Source organism: Spinacia oleracea, chromosome 1, assembly GCF_020520425.1.
Source record: "Spinacia oleracea cultivar Varoflay chromosome 1, BTI_SOV_V1, whole genome shotgun sequence".
In the NCBI taxonomy this organism is placed as follows: Eukaryota; Viridiplantae; Streptophyta; class Magnoliopsida; order Caryophyllales; family Amaranthaceae; genus Spinacia; species Spinacia oleracea.
Window position 1 is genome coordinate 27,561,301 of NC_079487.1, and position 26,136 is coordinate 27,587,436.

The window sequence follows — 26,136 nt, forward strand, 5'->3', positions numbered from 1 at the left end:
ACAATTAATTCATCATCTCCACCATAGACCAGGAAGTCATCTTTGTGCCTTTTCAGGTATTTCAGAATGTTCTTGGCAGCAGTCCAATGCGCCTCTCCTGGGTCTGACTGGTATCTGCTCGTAGCACTGAGTGCGTACGCAACATCCGGGCGTGTACATATCATAGCATACATTATTGAACCAATCAATGATGCATATGGAATCCCATTCATTCGTCTACGCTCATCAAGTGTTTTTGGGCACTGAGTCTTGCTTAGAGTCATTCCATGAGACATGGGTAGGTAGCCTCGCTTGGAGTCCGCCATCTTGAACCTATCAAGCACCTTATTGATATAAGTGCTTTGACTAAGTCCAATCATCTTTTTAGATCTATCCCTGTAAATCTTGATGCCCAATATGTACTGTGCTTCTCCTAGATCCTTCATCGAAAAACATTTCCCAAGCCAAATCTTGACAGAGTTCAACATAGGAATGTCATTTCCGATAAGCAATATGTCGTCGACATATAATACTAGGAAAGCAATTTTGCTCCCACTGACCTTCTTGTATACACAAGATTCGTCCGCGTTCTTGATGAAACCAAAGTCACTGACTGCTTCATCAAAACGTATATTCCAGCTCCTGGATGCCTGCTTCAATCCGTAGATTGACTTCTTTAGCTTGCATACCTTTTTAGCATTCTTTGGATCCTCAAAACCTTCAGGCTGTGTCATAAACACAGTTTCTGTTAAAACGCCGTTTAAGAAAGCAGTTTTGACATCCATCTGCCATATTTCGTAATCGTAATATGCAGCGATTGCTAACATTATTCGAATAGACTTTAGCATTGCAACTGGTGAAAAGGTTTCATCGTAATCCACACCGTGGACTTGCCTGTAACCTTTTGCAACCAATCTAGCTTTGAAAACTTCAAGTTTCCCATCCTTGTCCTTTTTCAGTTTGAAAACCCATTTGCTTCCAATGGCTTGGTAGCCATCTGGCAAATCGACCAAATCCCATACTTGGTTTTCAGACATGGAGTCTAATTCAGATTGCATGGCTTCTTGCCATTGCTTGGAGCTAGGGCTCGTCATAGCTTGCTTGTAAGTCGCAGGTTCATCACTTTCAAGTAATAGAACGTCATAGCTCTCGTTCGTCAAAATACCTAAGTACCTTTCCGGTTGAGATCTATATCTTTGCGATCTACGCGGGGTAACATTTCTAGATTGACCATGATTCTCACCAGATTCTTCTAAAGATCTCTGAGTTTCATCCTGAATGTCATCTTGAGCATTCTCTAGAGTTTGTTGTTCGACTCGAATTTCTTCGAGGTCTACTTTTCTCCCACTTGTCATTTTGGAAATGTGATCTTTCTCCAAAAAGACACCATCTCGAGCAACAAACACTTTGTTCTCAGATGTATTGTAGAAGTAATACCCCTTTGTTTCCTTTGGATAGCCCACAAGGATACATTTGTCAGATTTTGGATGAAGTTTGTCTGAAATTAATCGTTTGACGTATACTTCACATCCCCAAATCTTAAGAAAAGACACATTTGGAGGCTTTCCAAACCATAATTCGTATGGAGTCTTTTCGACAGCTTTAGACGGAGCTCTATTTATAGTGAGTGCAGCTGTATTTAGTGCATGTCCCCAAAATTCTAATGGAAGTTCGGCCTGACCCATCATTGACCTGACCATGTCTAGCAAGGTTCTGTTCCTCCGTTCTGACACACCGTTCCATTGTGGTGTTCCAGGAGGAGTCAATTCTGATAGAATTCCACATTCTTTCAGATGGTCATCAAATTCATAGCTCAGATATTCACCGCCTCTATCAGACCGCAGTGCCTTGATCTTCTTGCCTAATTGATTCTCTACTTCACTCTGAAATTCCTTGAATTTGTCAAAGGATTCAGACTTATGCTTCATTAGGTAGACATAACCATACCTACTGAAGTCATCAGTGAAAGTGATAAAGTAGCTGAAACCACCTCTAGCATTTGTACTCATTGGTCCACATACATCTGTATGGATTAAACCCAATAGTTCATTTGCTCTTTCTCCAACTTTAGAGAAAGGTTGCTTTGTCATTTTGCCAAGTAAACATGATTCGCATTTACCATAATCCTCTAAGTCAAATGGTTCTAGAATTCCTTCTCTTTGAAGTCTTTCTAAGCGTTTCAAGTTTATATGGCCTAATCGACAATGCCACAGATAGGTGAGATCTGAATCATCCTTTTTGGCCTTTTTGGTATTTATGTTATATACTTGTTTGTCGTGATCTAATAAATAAAGTCCATTGACTAATCTAGCAGATCCATAAAACATCTCTTTAAAATAAAACGAACAACTATTGTCTTTTATTATAAAGGAAAATCCCTTAGCATCTAAGCAAGAAACTGAAATGATGTTTTTAGTAAGACTTGGAACATGGAAACATTCTTCCAGTTCCAAAACTAGCCCGGAGGGCAACGACAAATAGTAAGTTCCTACGGCTAATGCAGCAATCCGTGCTCCATTTCCTACTCGTAGGTCGACTTCACCCTTGCTTAACTTTCTACTTCTTCTTAGTCCCTGTGGATTGGAACATAAGTGTGAGCCACAACCTGTATCTAATACCCAAGAAGTTGAATTAGCAAGTATACAGTCTATAACGAAAATACCTGAAGATGGAACGACTGTTCCGTTCTTCTGATCTTCCTTTAGCTTCAAGCAATCTCTCTTCCAATGCCCCTTCTTCTTGCAGTAGAAGCATTCGGATTCAGAAGTGGGTTGACTGACCTTCCTCTTTGCAGATTTGGCGCCAGTTTGCTTAGTTGGGCTGGCCTTGTTGCCACCTTTCTTAGCATTCCTCTTCTTTCCAGATTTCTTGAACTTGCCCCCACGCACCATAAGCACATCCTGCTTATCACTTTTGAGCGTCTTTTCAGCGGTCTTCAGCATACCGTGAAGCTCAGTGAGCGTTTTGTCCAGACTATTCATACTGTAGTTCAGTTTGAACTGATCATACCCGCTATGAAGAGAATGGAGGATGGTGTCTATAGCCATTTCCTGAGAAAATTGCTGATCCAGCCGACTCATATTCTCAATGAGTCCAATCATTTTGAGAACATGTGGACTTACGGGCTCGCCTTTCTTAAGCTTGGTCTCAAGAATTTGCCTATGAGTCTCGAATCTTTCGACTCGAGCCAGATCTTGGAACATGTTCTTCAACTCACTGATGATTGTGAAAGCATCTGAGTTGATGAACGTTTTCTGCAGATCCGCACTCATGGTGGCGAGCATTAGACATTTCACATCCTTGTTGGCATCAATCCAACGATTGAGGGCAGCCTGAGTGACCCCGTCGCCAGGAGCTTCGGGCATCGCCTCATCTAGGACATACTCCTTTTCTTCCTGCATAAGAACTATTTGCAAGTTCCTTTGCCAGTCAAGGAAGTTTTTCCCGTTCAACTTCTCCTTTTCGAGAATTGATCGAATGTTGAATGAATTGTTGTTTGCCATATTAAAAACTACAATTGAAAAGAATAAACAAATAAATAACCATTCACAGTTTCTCTTAATAAACTTAAATTCTAGCATTCATGCATAATTCAATGTTTATTAAGCATTTTATTCAAGTTATGTGTTCCGGCAGGTGTGAATAAAATGATTCCAAGATCCTAAAATCATTGAAGAACTAAGCACAGTTTGTCGACTTAATCCTAGAACATCTTAGGTAAGCAAAAGCCTTTTGCTAATAGTCTAGAAACTATTCTTGGTTGATAGGTACGTCTAAGAACTTATTAGGTAAACCTATCGAATTTGCCACGACATAAAAGGACTCCTTACTTATATCGTTGAGTTTCACCAAAACTAACATGTACTCACAATTATTTGTGTACCTTGCCCCTTTAGGACCAATAAGTAACACCTCGCTGAGCGAAAACTATTACTAGATTGATGTAAAGGATATCCAAGCAAGTGTATATTTTGGCATGGCACCTTTTAACTCAATTTTTAAGTTTGGAACTTAAGGCTCTTACTATGTTGGTTAGATTTTAAGTGAACTAAAATCCTTAATCATGCAACATAATCAAGCTTTTGATCTCATGCATTTTAAGACATATTTAAAACAGTAAATAACTTAAAACATGCATAAGATATTTGTGATCTAGTATGGCCCGACTTCATCTTGAAGCTTTGACTTCAAAGTCCGTCTTGAAAATCTCCGTGGGAGGCACCATTTTCTTCAAATAGGATAAGCTATAACTAATTACAACTATTTGATGGTTCGCAGACCATATTTGAATTGAAAAATAACTTTGGTACTTTAGACCAATTACATTCAAATTAATGGTACGCAGACCATATTTTCTATCCTATTTGGGCCATACTAGTCACTTCATAACCTGCAAAACAGTACATATACAATATATACCATTCACCCATTCATTATCATGAATGGCCCACATAGCTGGTTAGTAAAACACATTATGCATCACGTAAACATTTGCAGCAATTAATCAAGGGCACCAATAATCTACCAATTATTCAGTCCTTATTAATTCTAATCAAGTTGTTTTAACCTTAAGGATTTGTAGACCTAATCAAGAGTTTATGACTAAAAAGCGCTCCCACTTAAACCAATAAATTCATATGCTTTACCAATTTTAAACATAAAAATGTATTTCTAGTCCAACCGGAAACATACAAATTTAATTAAAATTTAAAGCTCATATCAATTTATAATTGAATCCAAAATTTAATTTAATTTCAGTCGTATTTAAATTAATTCATGATTTTAATTTTAGTAAAATAATTAGAATAAATTCCATTTATTATAATTATAATATTCAAAATTAAAATCCAAAAATTAATTCAAATTATTAATTTTAAAATTAATTAAAATTACGTGAACTGAAATTTTCAAATTAAACATTCAAAACGATCTAATCGTAACGCAAACACCCTACGCGTTGCACGCCCATGGGCCGTACGCACACAGCCATTGCTGGCCATGTGCGCGCAGCCCATGCGCTCGTCGCATAGCTGCTGCTGTCCTATCGCAAGCCTCCGCACAGCGCCCCATCGCACGCGAGCTATCGCTCGCAGTGCGCGCGCGCGAGATCGCTCGCTGGGCGCGCGACATCGCTCGCTGGGCGCGCTGGCTCGCTCGCTGTGCGCGTGAGACATCGCTCGCTGGGGCGCGACATCGCTCGCTGGGCGGGCGACATCGCGCGCTGTGCGCGCGAGCCATCGCTCGCTGGGGCGAGCCATCGCTCGCTGGCGCGAGCCATCGCTCGCTGGCGCGCGCGAGTGATGCTGGGCGCAGCGCTCGTGGCACGCGAGCTTGCGCTCGCTGCGCGCGAGGCTGCGCGCTCTTGTGCGAGGCAGCGCGCGTTGTGGCGCAGCTCGCTTGCTGCCCACACGCGACTGCCTTGGCTCGCCCCTCGCCCATGCCCATTCGTTCATTGCTCGTGGCACACGACACAAGGCAGGGCTGCTGCCTTGTGCTCGTGCACTACGCCCTTGCTCATTGCATTCGTGCCGCACGGGCGACGAGCTCCCTTGCTCGTGCATGCCCGCATTATACAACACCCCTTAAGGGTAACACGAAGCGTCCATTGCTTCGTGCGTGCAAGTTATATGAACGAATCGCATATAAATTTAAAATTTATATTTAAAATTAATGACAAATTAATAAATATTATTAATTTCATAATTTTAGGGCGAAAAATCGAAAATTTATTATCCAATTGATTTCCGATTGTTATGGATTCAAGTCTAGGTCATAAAAATTTAAAATTTATCGTAAATTTACAATTTTTATGGTGGTTTTTAATCATAGGTTTCTAATTAAATTACAATTAATTATGAAAATCAAATTAATTCTAAATTATTCTAATTTTCAACAAATTAATCATAATTACAAATTAGATTGCATAATTAACAAGACTAGGCATTCAAACTTGTTAAACATATGCAGTAGGTCAATCAAAAATTCAAGATTTATCAACAAGAATCGCAAATATTTAATTTAACATCTTAAATTTACGAAATTTTGCATTCGAAAAACTAAAACCTTCGAAAAGTCATAGTTAGGCTTCGAATTTGAGAATTCTGGGTTCGGCAGAAAAATATTATTTTTGTCAAAATTTTAGAATGCCTTTTACATGCGGAATTGACACAAAAATCATTCAATTCGGATGAGTAATGAAGAAACTGCCGAAAAACTGCGTACGTATAATTAAATAAACGCAATTTGCAATTAATTAACAATTACGAAAATTAATCACCCCTTTTAATTCTTGCAAATTTGTAATATTTAACCATGTTCATGCAATTTAGATTATGAAAATAATAAGGGGCTCGTGATACCACTGTTAGGTTATGATACATATGACATTACATAGATCATGCGGAAACAACCATTAACCCAGGACAACATATTATTTACACATAATCATATAGCATAATTTAGATGCATACTCTTTGTTGCGTGCCCTCCCTAGCTGCGCCCGAACCGAACAAGAACAAGTCTTTTTAGGACTCCAAGTGTCGTCCCTCCGTAGATAGTCCACAGCACGTCCGGATCCGCCTTAAGATTGACCAACTAGGATCGCCCTTAAGGTACTAGAAAATTTCGGCACTTTATGAGCAAGATGTGTGTTTTAATTTTCTCTCAAAAACTCACTTTTTGAATACTTTGAAACTTGTGTATAAATTATGACCCCTAGGCCTTTATTTATAGAGTTATGGAAAAGGAATCGTAATCCTAGTAGGATACGAATTAATTGAAATTAGAATCCTACATGAATTCTATTTAATTAATTTATCCAATTAGGAATAGAAATTTAATCATACACTGACTCTTGTAGATTCAGGAATCACGCATGAGCACAAACTCACACACACACGGCAGCCACAAGGGCTGCCCATGCGCGTGCGAGCAGCAGCCCCGCGCAGCACGGCCCACGCATCCGTGGCCCTTGGCGCGCGCTGGGCCTGCCGTGCGGTAGGCCTGGGCGCTGCCTTGGCTGGGCTTGTGGCGCGCATGCTTGCTGGGCGATGGCCCCAGCTTCGTGCTGGGCCTTCGTCCGGCAAGCCTCGTCCGATGCTAATTCGTACGATACGCTTCCGTTTAAATTTCCATTTCCGGAATCTATTTCCGATACGAACAATATTTAATATTTCCGATTCCGGAATTAATTTTCGTTTCGAACAAATATTTAATATTTCCGTTTCCGGAATTATTTTCCGATTCCGGTAATATTTCCGATTCTGACAATATTTCCGTTTCCGGCAATATTTCCGATTCTGGTAATATTTCCATTTCCAATAATATTTTCCGATACGTACCATGTTTCCGTTTCCGGCAACATCTACGACTTGGATAATATTCATATTTCCGATACGATCCATATTTCCGTTTCCGGCAATATCATCGTTTCCGGAGTATTCATTTCTTGCCTGTGACGATCTTAGCTCCCACTGAAACCAAGATCCGTCGGTTCCGAATATTCATAGATGGAGTATTTAATGCTATTAAATACTTGATCCGTTTACGTACTATTTGTGTGACCCTACGGGTTCAGTCAAGAGTAAGCTGTGGATTAATATCATTAATTCCACTTGAACTGAAGCGGCCTCTAGCTAGGCATTCAGCTCACTTGATCTCACTGAATTATTAACTTGTTAATTAATACTGAACCGCATTTATTAGACTTTAACATAGAATGCATACTTGGACCAAGGGCATTATTTCCTTCAAGTTGATGCTTTTATTCTTAAAATTATTCCTTACAACAATCACGCAATTTTACAAAATCCAAACCTTTTCAAAATTTCAAGGATGTTTATGAAAAGTGAAATTCCTTTTCTAAACTAGAACATATGAACATCCATCTTTTATGTTCAAATACAAGTCCCATTTTCAAGATTCTATGATGTTTAAGGTTGTTTGTAATCACTTCCTTAAAGTAGAATCAACTTCAAAGTTACGGAGCACATTAAAGGTGAGACCTTTTCAACATTAAAAGGTTTAAACTTTAAGAATTTAGTCTTCTAATTTCAATATTCAATTTCAATATTTAAGTTCAATATTCTAGTCCTATTTCAATAGTCAAACTCAATGACACTTCATGATGAGCAACTCATCTAAAGTTGAGATTTTTAGGAAATTGAATCCGTGTCGGGCATACTTATTATTAAGTAGTTGTTTGGAGTTCGAATCTCAAATACAATAATACAATTTCAATATCGCATTTTCAATATTGCACTTTCAATATTGCATTTCATTCGCACTTTCAATACCGCAATTTCATTATCGCAATTTCAATAACGCACTTTCAATATCGCACCTTTATTCTTGCAATTTCAATTCCGCATTCTTTACTCACCTGTTTTAAGGTGATGTGGTTTTGTACGCATTTCAATAATTACTTTTCTTGTGATGATGCTTTACATGTTTATTGCTTTCATCACCTCACATGCTAGATTCAACAACATACAAAAGGTTACATCACGCTTAACATAGATAATTCTGGGACAAATCGGCCTTAGGTTCCTTTAATTAACTTTAAAGCAAAGTGACCACATACAAGTAGCAATTTCTATGTTCTAAAATGCATGCTCCAACCAACCTAGCGTCATGATTAGGATTATTCGAAAACGATCCTTGTCTTGCACTCGAATGTATTTGCAAAGCTCGCAAAATAAGCAATTTGTTCCCTTTGCCCGAATCTCACCCATTCGGATTCTAAGATTCAATGCCTTATCCATCAAAGAGTCATACTAAGGTCTTTCCAAACCGGACCCTTAAATATTGTTTGGTGGCGACTCCTTCGAAATTCAAAATCTATAAAACCCGTAGAGGAAAAACAACCATGTACGGGAGAGAAAAAATAAACCCCTACACTACCCTGAAGGCTTCCTGTAATAATACCTGTACCGAACTAGAGGGGGGAAAAGGTTCACAATTCAAGCTCAAGATAAAGCACAACTGGCTGAAAAAAGAGGATATGGGAATGGATTTAGAGAGACATACATGTAAATCTTAATGCCATATATCATATTGTAGACAAATTAATAATCCACAAGTTCACAAGATTACCAAGAGACTACACAGAAAAGAGAAGGCAGAAATTCACAGTTGAATATTTTGCCCCTTTGTATTTCACTTACACTACACTCTGATGCACGACTCTGTCATCACAGTTGTAAGTAACATTTAGGAATGGCTACAAGGCTCAGACTACTAGTTAACTAGCACTAGTGGAAAAACAGTCATTTGCGTCGGTCATTTAAGCCCATTTGCGTCGCATATTGGTGCGACGCAACTGGCCGCGACGCAAATGAAAAAGTCATTTGCGTCGCACTTTTGTGCGACGAAAATTTGAGTCATTTGCGTCGCAGTTTTACTAAACAGCGACGCAAATGACTTTTTTTTTGACATCCAGAAAAAGTCATTTGTGTCGCTGTTTTACTAAACTGCGACGCAAATGACTATCCAGGATGTCAAAAAAAAAGTCATTTGTGTCGCTGTTTTGTAAAACTGCGACGCAAATGACTCAAAATAATAAGGTCATTTGTGTCGCAGTTTTACTAAACTGCGACGCAAATGACCTTATTTCTTCTTTTTTTTTTCATTTTTTTTATTGAACAACTTCATATTTCATGTATCTGGATCACAGTATTATATATACATGCATAAAAAAAATAGTGGAATATAGTTGAAAATTTTGACAGAATCTCCTTTGTAATATAACACTTCCCAATAATCGGGAATTATAATACATGCACCTGTCAAATATAGTTTTACAACCCCATTAAAAGGCAATCCATCATATCATATCGTTCAACCAACATGTTGATAACGAACCTAACAAACCAATATTACAACAAACTAGCTAGCTAGATTTACATCGGAATTGGTCAAAAAGTAATCAACCCAAAATTCTTTAACCTCATTAATCTCCTCGAATGAAAAAGGCTTTGTTCTTGAATAATCCTAAAAATACACATGCAAGTATATAAATAATTAGGTCAACAATCAATAGTTATGCCTAGAGCTACTTCAATTTATTAAAGTATATCACATACCGTAGTAAGATCTTGACTATCACGATGCTTTGTAAATATATCGTACATAAAACGCATGACGTAGTAGCCACACTCTAGTGATCCCGGTTGTTGAGGACACTACATGATTAAAAAAAACAACACAAGTAAATTTTATATGAAATTATACGTAGTAATTTTGAAAAACTTGATCTTTAGGTAAGTATTAAACTAATTATACCTGTGCCGCAATCCAATTCAATTTAGTTCCTTTAGATTTTCCATTTTGTGCCTTGTAAGTCCGAAAAGCCCTACACGTTTGACAAAAGGGGACTTATAGCTATATACTTTATTATATTTTTGTATCATGTAAATGCAAAGAATTCATAAAATACTTTACTTACAGGTTCAATTGGTTCTTAATCATCAAATTTCTCTTCTTCTACATAGAATCAAATATGTAGACCTGAGATTTAGCCAAGCAAATAACTAAAAGTATCCAATGCCTCCTACGTACAAACAATAAAATTATGTCATTAGAAAAAAAATATTAACAACAATCAACAATATAATATGAAAAATAAATTTAAAATGTTCTTACTTTTCGAAGTATGGACATAAGATGAATGACTTAGAACTGAGTGTTGCCATGGATTGCGACATGTATAATAGAACACGATTTATATCACTATACAACATGGTTTCCGAGATCATCTCCGGGCACATGAATCCCAAAGCATTGGTAGAATGATCAAATTCATCCCACGACTCATATAAAGCCCTACATAGCTCAATAACGTTAAGACAATTGAAAATATAATAATTAGGAGAGAAAATTTAATTTAGGAAACTCACAGTATAAGAACTTGCAATATCGATATATTGAGCCATGCTCCCGAGAGAAGTTGATTGATGTCTTCAACGGCGATAATAAGTTCACGGTCGTTGTCAAAATTGAATGCCCTTTTACTAGCTTGCAACTTAACATCCTCCCCTTCTTTTAATTTAGAAACCATAGTTTTCATACAATTGCACTGAACTCCCAATTTTTGCGAGCTAAATTTGGGAAGAAATTGTTTGTTTGCCTTAGTGTTGGACCCTTTTGTCTCGCGTTGACTTTCAACACTTACCTCTTTCCCTTTAGGCTCTTTGCTTGTAGCCCTTTTCTCGTTAGGCTCTTTTCTTGCAGGCTCATTTACCTGAGTTATGAATTTCAAATAACCATATACATATTAGTGAACATAAGTGTATGATATAATATTTTCGAGTCAAATTTGATGCATAATGATAAGTTACCTCAGGACTCGTCACAAGCGAAACCAAATTTGTTGGCCACTGAGTGAAAGTACCAAGAGCTTGTCCAAGTTTCTTTATAAATTGAGAAGGCACGGGGACTGAAGCTTCTTTATACGCGGGCTCAAATTCATCAACGCTCACCTTCACGTTATCGGCAACGAGGTTGTTATGGTGATCAAGAGTCAATTCCGGATGTATAGTACCAAAGGCAACAAAGACTTTCTCTGAGTTTATCAACAAGTATAGCCGGCAGGAGGTAGGTTCCTTTATTTGAAAAAAACAACATGTTAGAAAAATGCCATTTTCGCAACCATTTATAACCATGTTCTGATTGATGTTTCAAGGCAACCTTACTGAACTCTTGAATCCCTTGTAAGAACCTTGTAGAAAATCGTTTACTACCATACATCCAACTTCAATCCATTTTCAACCACTAAAGAAAAAATAATATGACCAAATTTTGTCGAAGGTTTGAATATAAACTAGGATATTCATATCATTTTAAATCCATGGCTTTATAGCTTCCAACTAAACCTACCATAACTAATAACAAGTTCCCATAACGTACAATTCATTTCACATCACAAATTCACAAACCCAAATTTTGTAGCAAACCCAAAACATGATTTCATGTATCACCTAAATTCATTTCATAACCTAAATTCATTTCATAACCTACACAAACCATCTCATAAACCTACACAAACCCAAAACTTCATTTCATAACTTTTAATTCAACAAATCCTAAATGTAATAAACAATTAAAATTCAACAAAACCAACTATTATAATAACATATTCCAATTCATCAAAAACTACAATTAAAATTCAACAAAACCTAAATCCTAAAATGTACCCAATTAAAATTCAACTAAATAATATCCACAATTAAAATTCAATCTTAAATTTCAATTCAAATGCATGTACAACTAAAATTCAATCATAATATCCACAATTCAAATCAAAATGCACCCTCAAAATTCATTTTAAATTTAACTAAATAATATCCACAAACTTTCAATCTTAATATCAAAATTTAAATTCAATCTTAAATGTAAACAACTAAATAAAATCCACAACACTCAATTTAAACCTAATTATTGAAAGTTTTAATATTTAAAAACAATTTAAATCGTACCTAAGAGAGGAGGGAAGAACTGAGCAGGGGCGCCGACGGAGTGGGCGGTGGCGTGGTCGGCGGCGTCACAACGACAGGCTGAGGTGGTCGGCGGCGATACAAGCAGCAGCTGCCGTGGTGGCTGGGCTGCGTTTTCAACACGAAAAAACCCGGGAGACTTGCGTTTTTCAGCAGTGAACGACGGGGATGGAACGACGAGAACGGCGCAGGCCTGCCGGAGATGGAACGACGACAACAATGAACGACGGCAGTGAGGTCCGACGGCGGTGCAGCGCCAGTGAGGTTCAGTGTTTGGGCTTAATTTGGTTTAGGAGGGAATTGTAGAAGGCTTAGGTCAGTATGTAGAGAATTGCGGGATGGAGGAGGGAAACCAAAATTAAAAATCCGAAATTTTTTTACCTCAAGTGCGTCGCAGAATTAGTAAACTGCGACGCAAATGACTCTTAGAGTCATTTGCGTCGCAGTTTACTAATTCTGCGACGCACTTGAGGTAAAATTTTGCGTCGCATTACTATTAATCTGCGACGCAAATGACTCTGAAAACATATTAGAGTCATTTGCGTCGCTGGTTAGTAATTATGCGACGCAAATTGCTAATTTTAATGCTAATAACTGTTAATTGCGTCACATGTTTAAATGTGCGAGGCAAATATGGTGATGCAAATGATTGTTTTTCCACTAGTGTAGTCTTATATGCACGCGATGCATGCGAGTGTATTAAAAAACTGTGCTATTAGATTTATCCCTATAAATTTTAGGTAGGAAAATAAAAAATTATGCATAATTAGGACACCTTAGAGGATGGGAAGACCGGAAAGCTCGGCCACATTCGGTCTGGTACTCCTCTCTCATTTTCGATATCAAGAGGGTTCTGAAAAGTAGTTTATTTGAAAGGCCCATGGCAAGACCAATAGTTGTTGTCCGCTGCCTATTGTTCTTTATCTCATCGTAGCAAGAAACAACATACTTCATGCACATGTAAACAAAATCTAAACAACCAACATTACGCAACACTATCATAGTTATTCAATGAAAGAGAGATATAAGAACTTCAGTTTGTAACAATCAGATCATTGATCTCACTGAAATCCGCTAAGATTAAGTAAATTATCATCATCAACTATAACAACCCACAAATTATTCAGATAAAAACATAATTTTCAAGAAAAATTAAGCTGAAACAATAGTTTTCAAAGGTTTACTTAGAGAGCCAAGAGTTTTTTCTTCAACCATAAGGTCGAAAACTCTAGTCAATAGTAAGTTATCAGTTCCATGAGCACGACCCAAGCAACAAACCGACCGCAACTCGCTTCGTCGTAGTACACATTAAGCTCCAAAGTAAGATCTAATTCCAAAATAAACAGAGCGAATCTAGTGAACCAGTTTTTGAACATAATAAATTAAGGAATAAAATATTTTCAAATATACCTATCTCCCTCTGTATTTCTTTCTCTCCCTCTGTGTCTGAACAATTCGTAGGCTTGACACATCACCTGTCTTGGATCTCTACCAAACTGAGAAAATGGCCGAAAGCAAGGTTTTTAAGAAATCACTTACTCTTTTCTAGGAAACAGACACAGAAAAACACACAATTATGTTGATGGAAGAATTAATAACAACAGGGTTCATAGACTATAGGAAACAATTAATACAGTGCTGAAATTTTAACAAACTAACCAAACCTAGAAAATATTACTTTTTTAAGAAATCACTTACTCTTTTCTAGGAAACAGACACAGTAAAACACACAATTATGTTGATGGAAGAATTAATAACAACAGGGTTCATAGACTATTGGAAACAATTAATACAGTGCTGAAATTTTAACAAACTAACCAAACCTAGAAAATATTACTCAAAACTACACCAATTAACGGCAAAAAATATGAATTTAACAACAAATTTCACCTAACTATATCACCTTTTCTTCAATTGGATAAAAACACCATTGGGTTGTAACTATGTTTTGTATATTGCAATTCAACACATTACCATCTATCATTGAACTTCACTGAATAAGTGAGCTGTTAAACAGTTGGGAAAGGAACTTAATTTTAATGTATGCAGTGGGAGTTAGGTATAAAATGTTTTTGAACATTTTAAGATCTAATTCAAAAATAAACAGAGAAAATCTAGTTAATTTTAAAGTGTAGGTACTGTCAAGACTACATGTCAAAACATCATGATGCAGTTAGTGCTCAATGCGTGGAAGTATCGAGTAACAACAAATACTTGCTCCACTAAAGATTCACTGGTCTCCACAATTCCAAAACCTTCATTCCCAATATTTTATACTTTACCAAACTCCCTAGGCATTTCAATTTCCAAATTCAGCCATACAACCAATCAACAAAATACCAAAAACCAAACCCAAAATACAATTTTGTTAAACACAAATTTCAGTTTCAAAGAAATAAATATAAATAGCAGCTTAGTCTTGCAATTACCTGTGACAGGAAACTCTAAAAATGAACAGACATGAACATGTTACAACAAACCCCAGATCAGATTACTCGTCAACAAAAATGAACATGTTCACATCCAAAAACCAAATTACAACAACCCCAGATCAGATTACTCCATGTTTGACGAAAATAAGAACTCATAGTTATCCATTAAATTCCAAAATTTGTATTGAGTCACCCAATTATGCAAAACCTTCGCTTAACTAAAACGAACTAATTCTAATTGAATTTGAGGAGAAAAATTAATACTTTTCATAGCATAATCATGAGACATAATTTCAATTACCCATGAATTTCCTAAATTAGCACAAAAAATCGAGTCACCCATTTGTACGAAACCTTCAGTTGACTAAAATTCAGTAAAATTCCAGACAAATTTGAAGAAATAAATTCAAGATAACTTCAATTATCCCACATTAGGCAAATTTCCATCACTCAATAATCAAATTACAGCAAAACCCAGATCAGATTAACTCCATTTGTAACAAAAATATGAATTATTTCAATAAAAAACGATGAAATTCAAAGATGAAGCGGGCAACTTACGGAGGCATTTGCAGGATCAGAAGGGCGGAGTTGTGAGGGTCGTGTGAAGGCCAATCGCCGAACATGGAGTACATTTATCAAAATCATTGAATCGTGAAATTGAAGGATAAAAAAAATCGACAAACTGAGTAAAATAAACGATGCAGGAAATCATAAAAGTCGTTAAATAGAATCGTATATTCAAGGAAGATCGATCGACGAATAATTAAAACTAACCTTGAGAAATGCAGAAAGATCAATCGAAAGAGGGGAGAGAGATAGATGAGAGAGAACTGAAGTTTGATCATGAGATCATCCATTTCATACTGACCATCGCCGTCGCCATCGTCGGAGAAGACACAGAAGTCTCTCGACTTGAGGGGAGTAAAGAGGAGTAGGCGGAGGAGAGAGAGGGTGGTGAGTGAAGGGAGGAGAGAGAAAGATGAGTGATGCAGCGAAGACGAGTGAAGCTGCTTAGGGTTCAAAGTTAACGATTTGAGGCTATTTTAGTCTTTTACATGGTGGACACAAAAAGTTAAGTTACTAAAACAACCCCAGGAGCTGGATTATATAATAGAGATTTATGAGTTATGACAAAGTTGTACTTGATACTTGGTTTGTGTGAAAATTTTTGACATAAATATATGAACCATATACTTACTCTAAAGGGTACAACGTTTGAGAATTTGTGCACCTAAGAATTTGACAGAACAACACTTGCGGCCTGATGAACCATATACTAATATACTCTAAATATGAACCATATACTTACTATAAAGGGTACATCGTTTGAGAATCTGTGCAGCTAAGAATTTGATTTCAAATAGACGAATAGAGGGACGGGGAAGAAAGGTCGCGAATTCCCAAGCATCATATGACTGGTTGGAATTGAATAGGCATTGATTGGCTGCCCCTCTATTGCGAGGAAGTACAAACGCATATCAGATATGTATGGGTAAATACATATCAGATTAAAAGACAAAATAGGAAAAAAGACAAAAAAGAAATTAAATGGTACTTTTTTAAACACAAATGGTACTTTTTTTTACAGAATGAAACTTTTTTTTTACAGAATGGTACTTTATTTTACATGAATGGTACTTCCTTTTTTGTCTTTTAGCTATTTGTCTTTTAGTTGATATGTGTGTTTCCACACATATCAGATATGCGAAAAAACAACCTCCTCTATTACACTGTTGTGGTGATGGTTTAACACATTTCCTGCTTGCTACATGAATTTCTTTCATTAACAATTCCCGACAAACCCAATAAATCAAGCATCAGGATAAACGACTTTACAAATAAACATAAACTGCAAATTCTGTCCAAGGTAATCCATTTCTTTGTAAACCGATTCTATAAACCCCACAAATCGTTGACTTTTCATATTAATTCAAACTCTCGGAAAACAAATACTTCATTAAACAAGCATAATTAAGTACAAAATACAGAAAATAAGAAACAAAACTACATTAATCATACTGGGATTTCAATTTCTAACAAAAACCATTTGCAATAATCAAAATGGAGCCGAAATAATGAAGAAAAAGATCAAGTTATTCAGTTCATATAACACATATTTGTAATATCAAAATGAAATAATTTGAAGCTGTTTGCATAGATAATTTGATATGGGTTTGGAAAAGGAAAACTTATGATTTTGCACCAAAAAAGTGTAAAGCTATTGTAGCTAATTGATTATTTTGTACTTTGAAGTGTGTTGTCAAAGTAGTGTGATGTCTGGGATTCATTCACAACAACACTTCCGGTCAACCTCCTTTCCTGTTATTTTCTATTGACTATCAAGGCTCCAATACATAGTCTTGTTGATCAAGTTCAGTTACAATAACTAGTAATATCAACCATTAGTTAAATTATGTAACAACTATCAATACAAATCAGGATGACAATTATGAGCATGCGACAGATCTCTACGCGAAGCAAAGACTGCAAACCAAACTTCTGTTTCTTATTTAAGTAGACTTTTTACACAACAGAATATGAGTAACTGATTCCCCGAGTACATCAGGAACTAATTAGGGTTTCTTCTCCTCAACATGCTGAAATTAACACTAACAAATTCAGCATCGGAAGTAACAACAATTAGTAGAAAGAAATTTCAGTATTCACCATAAAAAAATCAAAATTAATATGACACCAGTTACTTGTACATCTCCTAATTTGTCACCTAGGTTCAAAATTCAAATACCAGATCACATAAAAAATGCGAAGAGAGAAGAGGTGGAGCAAAAACGATACAAGGCGAACTTCAGATATGAGAAAATACGTGCGATTGGACCAAATCTCAGGCGAACTCAACTAACTTTCCGACGAACTCCACCAAATTTTAACCAAAACATGTAAAATTAAGGTTAGCGAAATTGAAGAATGGGAGAGAGAAATTAAATTGGAGATTAAGGGGAGAGAAAGGGAGAAGAGAAGTTAAATTGAAATTTAGGGAGAGAGAAAGATAATCGGAGATTTGGGGTTTTTTTTTTTATTTTGGCCCTATCTGGTTCATTATTAGTAAAGGAAAGGAAGAGAAAAGAAAGGAAGGGAAAAGAAAGGAAGGGAAATAGATTTGATTTTCCTGTGTTTGGTATATGGGAAACAAAGGAAGGGAAGAGAAATGAAATATAAATGACAGCTTTTAATTTTCTCATTCCTTCCAAATTCCTCCAATTTTGGGAGGAAAGGAAGGTGAAAATTTTATAAAGAAAGCTTTCCCTCCAATTCCCTTCATTTCCTTCTACTTCCCATATAATTATTTGTACCAAATACAGGAAACCTTATTTTACCTTTTCTTTCTTTTCGTTTCAATCCAATTCCTCCCAACCAAATAAAGCCTTTAGGGGTCTGAAAGAGAAATTGGGGAAGATGGAGTGGAGTTTACAAAATTAGATTACGGAGTTTGGTATTTATTTTTAAAAATAAATTGATCAAACAGGGCGAAATTTAAAAGTCGCCCTTTTTATTAGTACTAAAGAAGACAAATGACAAATTTCGCCCTCTTTGTTATTTTCTAAGAAAGTGAAATACGTTTGCACTGTTTGATTTGTTCTAATAGGACGATTTTTAGTTGCCCTTGCTTTTACAAAAAAAAGCGTCATTGTAGAAATTATATTTCAGTTAGTGTACTAAGTAGAATATACAACACGATATATTGCTGTATTTTACAGACAAATTCTTCTGTATGTTTCTGTAATAGCTGTCACATGTGATGTGTTTTGGACACTAGTGAACATGTGACTATATAATGAAATCAAGGCAATCCATCTAGGGTTGAGAGCTCCAATGATTGCGCCTCCATTCTATTCTTCTCTCTTATTTTTCTAATCCGAAAATACAAGCAGAAGCTTGTTTCTTTTTATGGTATTAGAGCTAACCAGGTTGTGAGACTTGTTTCAAAACACAAAAACCAGAAAGATTTGATCTTTCTAAAACACAAAAACACAATCTTTATTACAAAGTTTGAATCTTTTAAAAACTGGAGCTTGAAGATTCTGACTTTTGACTGAATCTGTTGTTCAAAATGAGTGAAAAATCCATCATTCCTTATGCTGATGCATACAACGTGGGAAGTTCAGACCAATAAAAGTCAAGTTTGGGAAGCATAATCTTCAATGGAAGCAACTATCTCAACTGGAGCAGAAGTGTTAAGATGGCTCTTGGAGCTAAAATAAGTTGGGATTCATCGAGGGTAAGGTAAAAAAAACCTTGTTCTGATTCTGATGATCTTAGTAAGTGGATAAGAAATGATTATATGATAAGATGTTGGTTGTCTGCTTCTGTTTCACCCAAAATTGCTGAACAAATGCTAATATGTGAATCTGCAAAAGATTTTTGGGATGAACTTGTAGAGAATATGGGGAAACTAATGCACCACAACTATATTTACTTAAGAATGAAGTTAATGGCCTTCAGAAGAATAGCATGAGTATAGCAGAATATTATGGAAAGCTGAGAAAATACTGGGATGAGATAAACAATCTAGAGGGATTTCCGGAATGTAGTTGTGGTGCAATGTCAAAATGTACTTGTAGCATAATCAAGAAGCTAGCAGATAGAGATGCAAAAAACAAAGTAATCGATTTTCTGATGGGATTAAATGGCAACTATGACGGTATGAAGGGCAATATTTTGGCAATGGATCCTTTGCCAACTGTTAATAAAGCTTTTCATATATATGGTGCAACAAACAGAGAAACAAAAGGAAATTTCTGATGCAATGGAGGCCGGAATTGAAGCAAGTGCATTATCTGTGACTAAGCAGACTAGTAACTATGTTTATCATAACAACAACAAAAATTCCAAAAGCAATGTTGGTCAGAATCAGAAAGGGTTTCAGAAAAGAGAGACCAAGGAAGAAAAGATGAGAAAGTATTTTTGTGAACATTGCAAGATGAAGGGACATACCAAGGATGGATGTTTCAAGCTCAACGGATATCCTGAATGGTTTAAGAATCCAAAACCGAAGGGAACTACAAGTTATGCAGCAAACGTATCAATGGGAAGAGATGATGCTGAAATTGATACACCTTTGGAGAACGGACGACAAAATTATGCAAATATGATGAATGCTGTTGTTGAACAAATAATGAATATGTTAAAAGCAAAGCAAGTAGAAGCAGGGAGTTCATCTACAGGAAATATGCATTTGAGCAACTTTGCAGGTATAATATCCTCTTATAATTCATCTTCATATTATGAAATTTTTGGAAAGGATTCCTGGATAATTCAGGTGCTTCTGAGCATATGGGAAGTTGTAGGAGTCTTTTTAATGAATTAAAGAGACTTATGAAACCAGTAAATGTAGGAATGCCCGATGGAACAATGAGAGTAGTGAAAGAAATTGGGACTATATGTTTAAGTCCGAAAATAAAGCTCAGAAATGTGTTACTCATACCTGAGTTTAAACACAATCTGCTCTCTGTGAGTAGATTGATGGAGCAGACTAAACTTAGAGTCATCTTTACTGATGATGGATGTTCTTTTCAGGACCCTTCTAGTGGAGAGACGGTTGGGATTGGAATGAAGCATTGAGGAATTTACAAGCTAGGGATAACGGATGAAGACCTAAGAAGAAATAAGGAGCCTGAAGTTAAAAGTAGAGAAGAAATAGCAAAGCTTCTAAATTAAGTTTGATACATCAAAGGTTGTGGCATGGATCTCTTTCTAAGATGAAACATTTATCAATATGTGAATGCAAGGGTTTGACAGAGTTTTTTTGTGATACCTGTTGTGTGGCTAAGCACCACAAATTGCCTTTTCCACTCAGTTCTTCTATTGCAGATAATATTTTTGATTTAATTCATGTGGATCTTTAGGGTCCTTACACAATTCAGACAGTGACAGGGAGTAGATACTTCCTTATCATTGTTGATGATCACTCAAGAGTGACATGGACACATATGTTGTCCAACAAATAGCAAGTAAAGCAGGTTCTAGTTTCTTTCTTTGCATACATTGAAAATCACTTTAAAGCTACTGTCAAGACAATGAGAAGTGATAATGGTAAAGAGATTCTTCAAGAAGAATGCTCAAAATTCTTTGCAAAGTGTAGACACCTAATTTGTGTCTCCCCTTTGAAATGATGACGATACCATTATCCTTGTTAGGTGATTGGAATAACTCCAGGCGGAAATCCTAATTGCTAAGAATGTCTCCAAAATCCAATCCCCTAGGTCGTTCCCCTCCCGGAACTCGGTACAAAATACAACTTCCAAAATCCAATTTCAAAATCCAAGTACAAACTCAACTAGTAGACCATCCCATTGGTTTTACTAGGCCTTTTCCACTCAAAATCATACAAGGCAAGTCAAATTCGGGCGCCGACCCACAAAATCGAGCATGCCGGGCCCCGTCCCGTAAAACCGGAATTCAAAAACCCGAGAAAGGCTTGGTTTTAGACGCTAAACAATGCCTTAACCTCCAAGCAAATACAAAACTCCAAACCAAGTACTATTAGTACAACAGGTACAATGCTACAAGACGAAACAAGGACGATTCCCCGTCCTTGCTTTAGCGGCATTCAAGCCACGTCAGCAGCACACAACGCTGGCCTGGCGCCATGCGCTGGCGTGTGCTGGCGTTTTGCACCATTCCCTCCTATAAATACCCCTCATTTCCATCGAAAAAAGGGGGAGCACAACAATACAACGTCGTAATTTCGACATTACGCCTCAAAATACAACTCAAAACTCCTCAAAAACACATACAAAATTCCTAAAATCCAAAGCAATTGGGAGCTCTTGCCTAAATCTAACTAGGTAAATCCGAATCCCATTCTAATCAACTATGTTGCTTTGATTTCTAAATGATTAGCAAGTTGGTGTTTTAAATTAATAAAAAAACACCACTTGCAACAATCACACATGTTTTCCAAAAATACAAACTTTTTCAAAATACAAAATACAATTTTCAAAGATTCAAGGATGTCCAAGTTGTTTACAATCATCACTTGGGCTAGAATCACCATCAAACATGGGGTAATCAAAGATAAACACCTTTTAACAATTAAAGGTTTAGTCTTTGAGATTCAAAACTCCATTTTCAATATACAAGTTCAAGTCTTAAATTTTCAAAGATCTTGCCATGTTTAGGGTTATTCATAGTTATTTCCCTAAACTAGGATCATTTCAAGTTCAAATTTCAATCATTTCAAGTTCAAACATTTCAATCATTTCAAGTTCAAACATTTCAATATTCAAGCTTTCAATTTCAAGTTTAATATGCAAAATCTAGGATACTTGGGTTGAGCAACATCTCCCAAGTTGAGATTTTTGGCTTTGAATTCGTGTCGGGCGCACTTATTTTTAAGGAGCCGCTTGGCGTTCGAATCTCATGTGCCCAAGTACAAATTTCAATTATGCACCTTTCAATATTGCAATTTCAATATCGCACCTTTCAATATCGCACTTTCAATACCGCAATTTCAATACCGCAATTTCAATTCCGCAATTTCAATTCCGCACTTTCAATTCCGCACTTTCAATTCCGCATCTTTACTTTCAATTTCTAGGCAATGTGGACCTAATCCCTAGTACTTTTCTAGGGGGTCTTGTATTTACTAATTCCGCACTTTTTTTAGTATTGTGATGTTTCTTTATGTGCTTTATCGCTTTCATCACCAACATGCTAAATACAACAAAATACAAAGGTTACATCACGCTTAAAAAAGATATTTTTGGACAAACCGGCCTTAGGTTCCTTAAATCAATCTTTAAAGCAAAGTGACCACCGTACAAGTAGAAATTCTATTTTGCTCTAAAATTCAAACCCACATAGTCTAATCTAGGGTTTATTTTCGAACTAATGTTGTGCCAACGTACTTGAATATTTCTAAAGCTCGCCGAATAAGCATTTTCGTTCCCGAGCCCGGATCTCACCCATCCGTTTCAAAGATTCAAGGCCTTATCCAAAAACAGAGTCATTTGCGGTCTTTCCAAACAAGAACTTAAATAAAGTTTGGTGGCAACTCCTTCGAGGTGCAAAATTTCAAACGGTTCTCTAAACGAGCCGGCTCACCCCACCTTGTAGGAAACGGGAGAAAACACAAAAAACCCCCCTACAATTCTGGCGACTCCACTGGGGAATTTTCTAGTTTCGATTCGAAAGTGCGAGCAAATTTCGAGCAACTGGCCACTGATTTGCCGAAGTACTGGATGCCAGCATTGGCGCCAGGCGCAGCCCCTGCGCCCAATGCCACTGCTTGCATCCAGGACAGTGGCTCACAGTGGCTTGTCGCCCACTTTTTCTCAACTTTTCGTGTTGGGAGTTAGTCTATTTTTTTATCTGGAAGGACGCTCCCAAGCCTCGTGAACGAGTGCCGAAAAACGAGCTTTACAAATACAAATTCAAGTACGATTTCAATTTCAATTTCTAGGCATTTCATGCATTTTTCGAAAACCATATTGTATAAAATGAATTTCTACCCTTGCCCAAACGAATGTGTTCTACATTCGGGCTAGCCCCGGGGGCAACGAAATGGTGAATCTCCATACGGTTCCCGACCAAAGTGTGTGACCATTTCCGCGCCTACCGAAACTTGGCATTTGCTTGACATTCCCGATGTCAAGTATGGAGGCCGTCTGCCGACACACACTTCCCTTAGGCGGAACGTTAAAGCTTGTCGCCGGATCCGTCTCTTAGCCAAGTACCTTTTGACACCCAAAGCCGACCACTTGCATCATATAAAACTTACACCGACCTTAGGTTGAGAACTTTGCATGTCGCATTCATATTCATGATTAGTGTGACAACGTTCTACTTGTGCATTGTGTGGGCGTCTTTGCATGCGTGAATGGCTAACCTCGAGTTCTAGCTTGCCAAAACCAATTAGCCTCCAACTAGGAAACCAAACCCCTAGGAGCATCATTCAAACCTCATGCATCTAAATCGTCGATTTTAGGGTCTTTAGGAGTGTCACTCCGTTTGATTCAAAACCCTTAAACACGCCTCACGCACAATGCCAAATTCAAAATTCAATCCAACGGCGTCATAATGCCGGATTTTCGAGTCCAAATTCTAAGTTTCAAAGTCAAAATTCAATCCAACGGCGTCATAATGCCGGATTTTCGAGTCCAAATTCCAAATGCCAAATTCAAAGTTCAATCCAACGGCGTCATAATGCCGGATTTTCGAGTCCAAAATTCCCATTTTCAAATTCAAAATACAATCAAACGGTGCCATAATGCCGGATTTCCTACTTCAAAACCTCAAGCTTCCAAGTCAAAGTTCAAATCCAACGGCGTTATAATGCCGGATTTTCCAGTCCAAATTTCAAGTTTCGAGTTCAAGTTCAAATTTCCTAATCCAAAACCTCAATTTTCAAATCCAACGGCGCCATAATGCCGGATTTTCCAAACTCAATTTTCGATTTTCAAGTCAAATTCAACCCAACGGCGTCATAATGCCGGATTTCCTAGTCTTCAAGATTCAAGTTCAAATTCAAACTTTCTAGTCCAAAACTTCAATTTTTAAATACATCCCAACGGCGCCATAATGCCGGATTTTCTAGTCCAAATTTCGAGCTTCAAACTTCAAAGTCAAAAACCACAAATCCAACGGCGTCATGCCGGATCTCCTATTTCAAACATTCAAGTCTTCAAGCATCGAAGTCAAGTTGCCAATTCCAAGTCTCAAAACCTCAAAATTCAAATGCCAAAGTTCATGACCGGCATAATGCCAACTTTTCAACTCCAACTTTCAAACCTCAAATTCCATGTCAATCTTTCGAATTTCAAGTCCTATGCTCAAAACTTCAAATTCTAAATCCATGCCGTCGTAATGCCGATTGTTTTCCATTCCATATTTCAAACCTCAAGCTCGAAGTTCAAAAATTCCAAACCTTCAAATCTCAAATCCTACACTCCAAGTCCACGGCGGCATAATGCCGGACTTTGAAGTTCCCAAATTCAATGTCTCAAATCCACGGCGACATAATGCCGGATTTTCCAAATACAAAGCTTCATGTTCTACATACAAAATGCGTCCTTTTCCATTTCAAAATTCAAACTTCGAGTCAAATTCAAATTCCAACGGGTTGAAAATCCCCTGAAATAATACAAATTCTAATGGGTTGAAATTCCCTTCAAATACTCCAATTCCAATGGGTTGAGATTCCCCTAAAATATTGACGGGTTGAAAATCCCCTAAAATAATACAAACCCCATTCCATATATTTCCAACGGGTTGAAAATCCCCTGAAATAATACAAGTTCGAATTCTACGGGTTGAGAATTCCCAGAAATAATACAAGTCCAATCTTCCAACGGGTTGAAACTCCCCTCAAATAATTCCAATTCTCAAGCGAGTTGAAATTTCCTTCAAATATTCCAGATCCAATGGGTTGAAATCCCCCTGAAATATTGACGGGTTGAAATTCCCTTTAAATAATACAAAATCAATTCCCTTTCAATCGGGTTGAAATCCCCTTCAAATATTCAAAGTCCAATGGGTTGAAATCCCCCTAAAACATTGACGGGTTGAAATTCCCTTGAAATAATACAAGATTCAATTTCCTAGTACAAATCCAATTTCCAAATTCGTGAGCGGGTTGAAATTCCCTTCAAATAAGTCCAATTTCCAATGGATCGAAATATTCTTTTTCGACATCCCAAGTTCTAGTACAAGAGCCAACTTTCACAAAAGAATGAACGCTCCTCTCAAACATTTCCAACGGGTTGTAAATCCCGAATACAAGTACAAAATCCAAAATCCCGAATCTTCGGAGTGACACTTAGAGTCAAGTCTAGGTCTCATTCATTGCATGCATATCATATCATGTGTCGGGAAGTTCAAGTTCTAAAGTTCAAAATCATGTCCTAACTAGGTGCTCAGACTCCTCCCCTCAAAATCCTATTCAAGACGACTTCACTAGCAACAGCTGTAGCAGAGCTCTATGAACGTGTTGAGGAAGCGGAGGCTCGCATAAGGGCTCTCGAGGACAATCAAGAAACTCTTTTCCATGCTGTGGGCCCATTCGAGGTAGAGGAAATATTTCATAATCAAGGGTCTGTGCCATCCCTGGTGCAGCCAAGTGAAAACTCGGAATCTGGGTTACCTCAAGGAGAGATTTGTGGGATCTGGGCCAGCGATGATGAAGACACATATCAGGACCCTCCTATTGAAAACAACTCTGACGATGAATGCCGAGAAATTATGAGCGTCGATTGGTACTTGGAACCCAAGGC

General features: G+C 37.2%; 2 protein-coding genes and 1 long non-coding RNA gene across 3 annotated transcripts; 1 reads left to right on the plus strand and 2 right to left on the minus strand.

The window, feature by feature from the left end:
* Positions 1–9,684: 9,684 nt before the first annotated feature.
* On the minus strand, positions 9,685–11,639 carry LOC130463460 (uncharacterized). The gene is made up of 7 exons (XM_056832596.1): positions 11,316–11,639; positions 10,875–11,218; positions 10,621–10,800; positions 10,424–10,528; positions 10,261–10,330; positions 10,062–10,160; positions 9,685–9,969 (listed from the first exon to the last, which is right to left on the minus strand). Exons 1-4 carry the CDS (start codon positions 11,637–11,639, stop codon positions 10,462–10,464), a joined length of 915 nt encoding a protein of 304 aa, XP_056688574.1. The 3' UTR covers positions 9,685–9,969; positions 10,062–10,160; positions 10,261–10,330; positions 10,424–10,461.
* A 1,863-nt stretch (positions 11,640–13,502) lies between these two features.
* Positions 13,503–20,489, minus strand: LOC110775887 (uncharacterized). The gene is made up of 4 exons (XR_002529895.2): positions 20,349–20,489; positions 15,464–17,502; positions 13,881–13,966; positions 13,503–13,797 (listed from the first exon to the last, which is right to left on the minus strand). It is a non-coding gene; the product is annotated as an uncharacterized lncRNA (long non-coding RNA).
* LOC110775886 (uncharacterized) lies at positions 18,727–20,677 on the plus strand. Its single transcript, XM_021980482.2, has 2 exons — positions 18,727–20,115; positions 20,441–20,677. Exons 1-2 carry the CDS (start codon positions 19,629–19,631, stop codon positions 20,449–20,451), a joined length of 498 nt encoding a protein of 165 aa, XP_021836174.1. The 5' UTR covers positions 18,727–19,628; the 3' UTR covers positions 20,452–20,677.
* Positions 20,678–26,136: the final 5,459 nt, after the last annotated feature.

Bases quoted from the DNA above. Each gene is read 5' to 3' on its own strand.
- LOC110775886 (XM_021980482.2), top strand. From the start codon at position 19,629: ATGGTGCAACAAACAGAGAAACAAAAGGAAATTTCTGATGCAATGGAG.
- LOC130463460 (XM_056832596.1), bottom strand. From the start codon at position 11,639: ATGGTTATAAATGGTTGCGAAAATGGCATTTTTCTAACATGTTGTTTT. The intron at 10,801-10,874 runs GTGAGTTTCCTA...TGAGCTATGTAG, and splicing joins ATATTGCAAGTTCTTATACT to GGCTTTATATGAGTCGTGGG. The intron at 10,529-10,620 runs GTAAGAACATTT...GTTTGTACGTAG, and splicing joins TTATGTCCATACTTCGAAAA to GAGGCATTGGATACTTTTAG.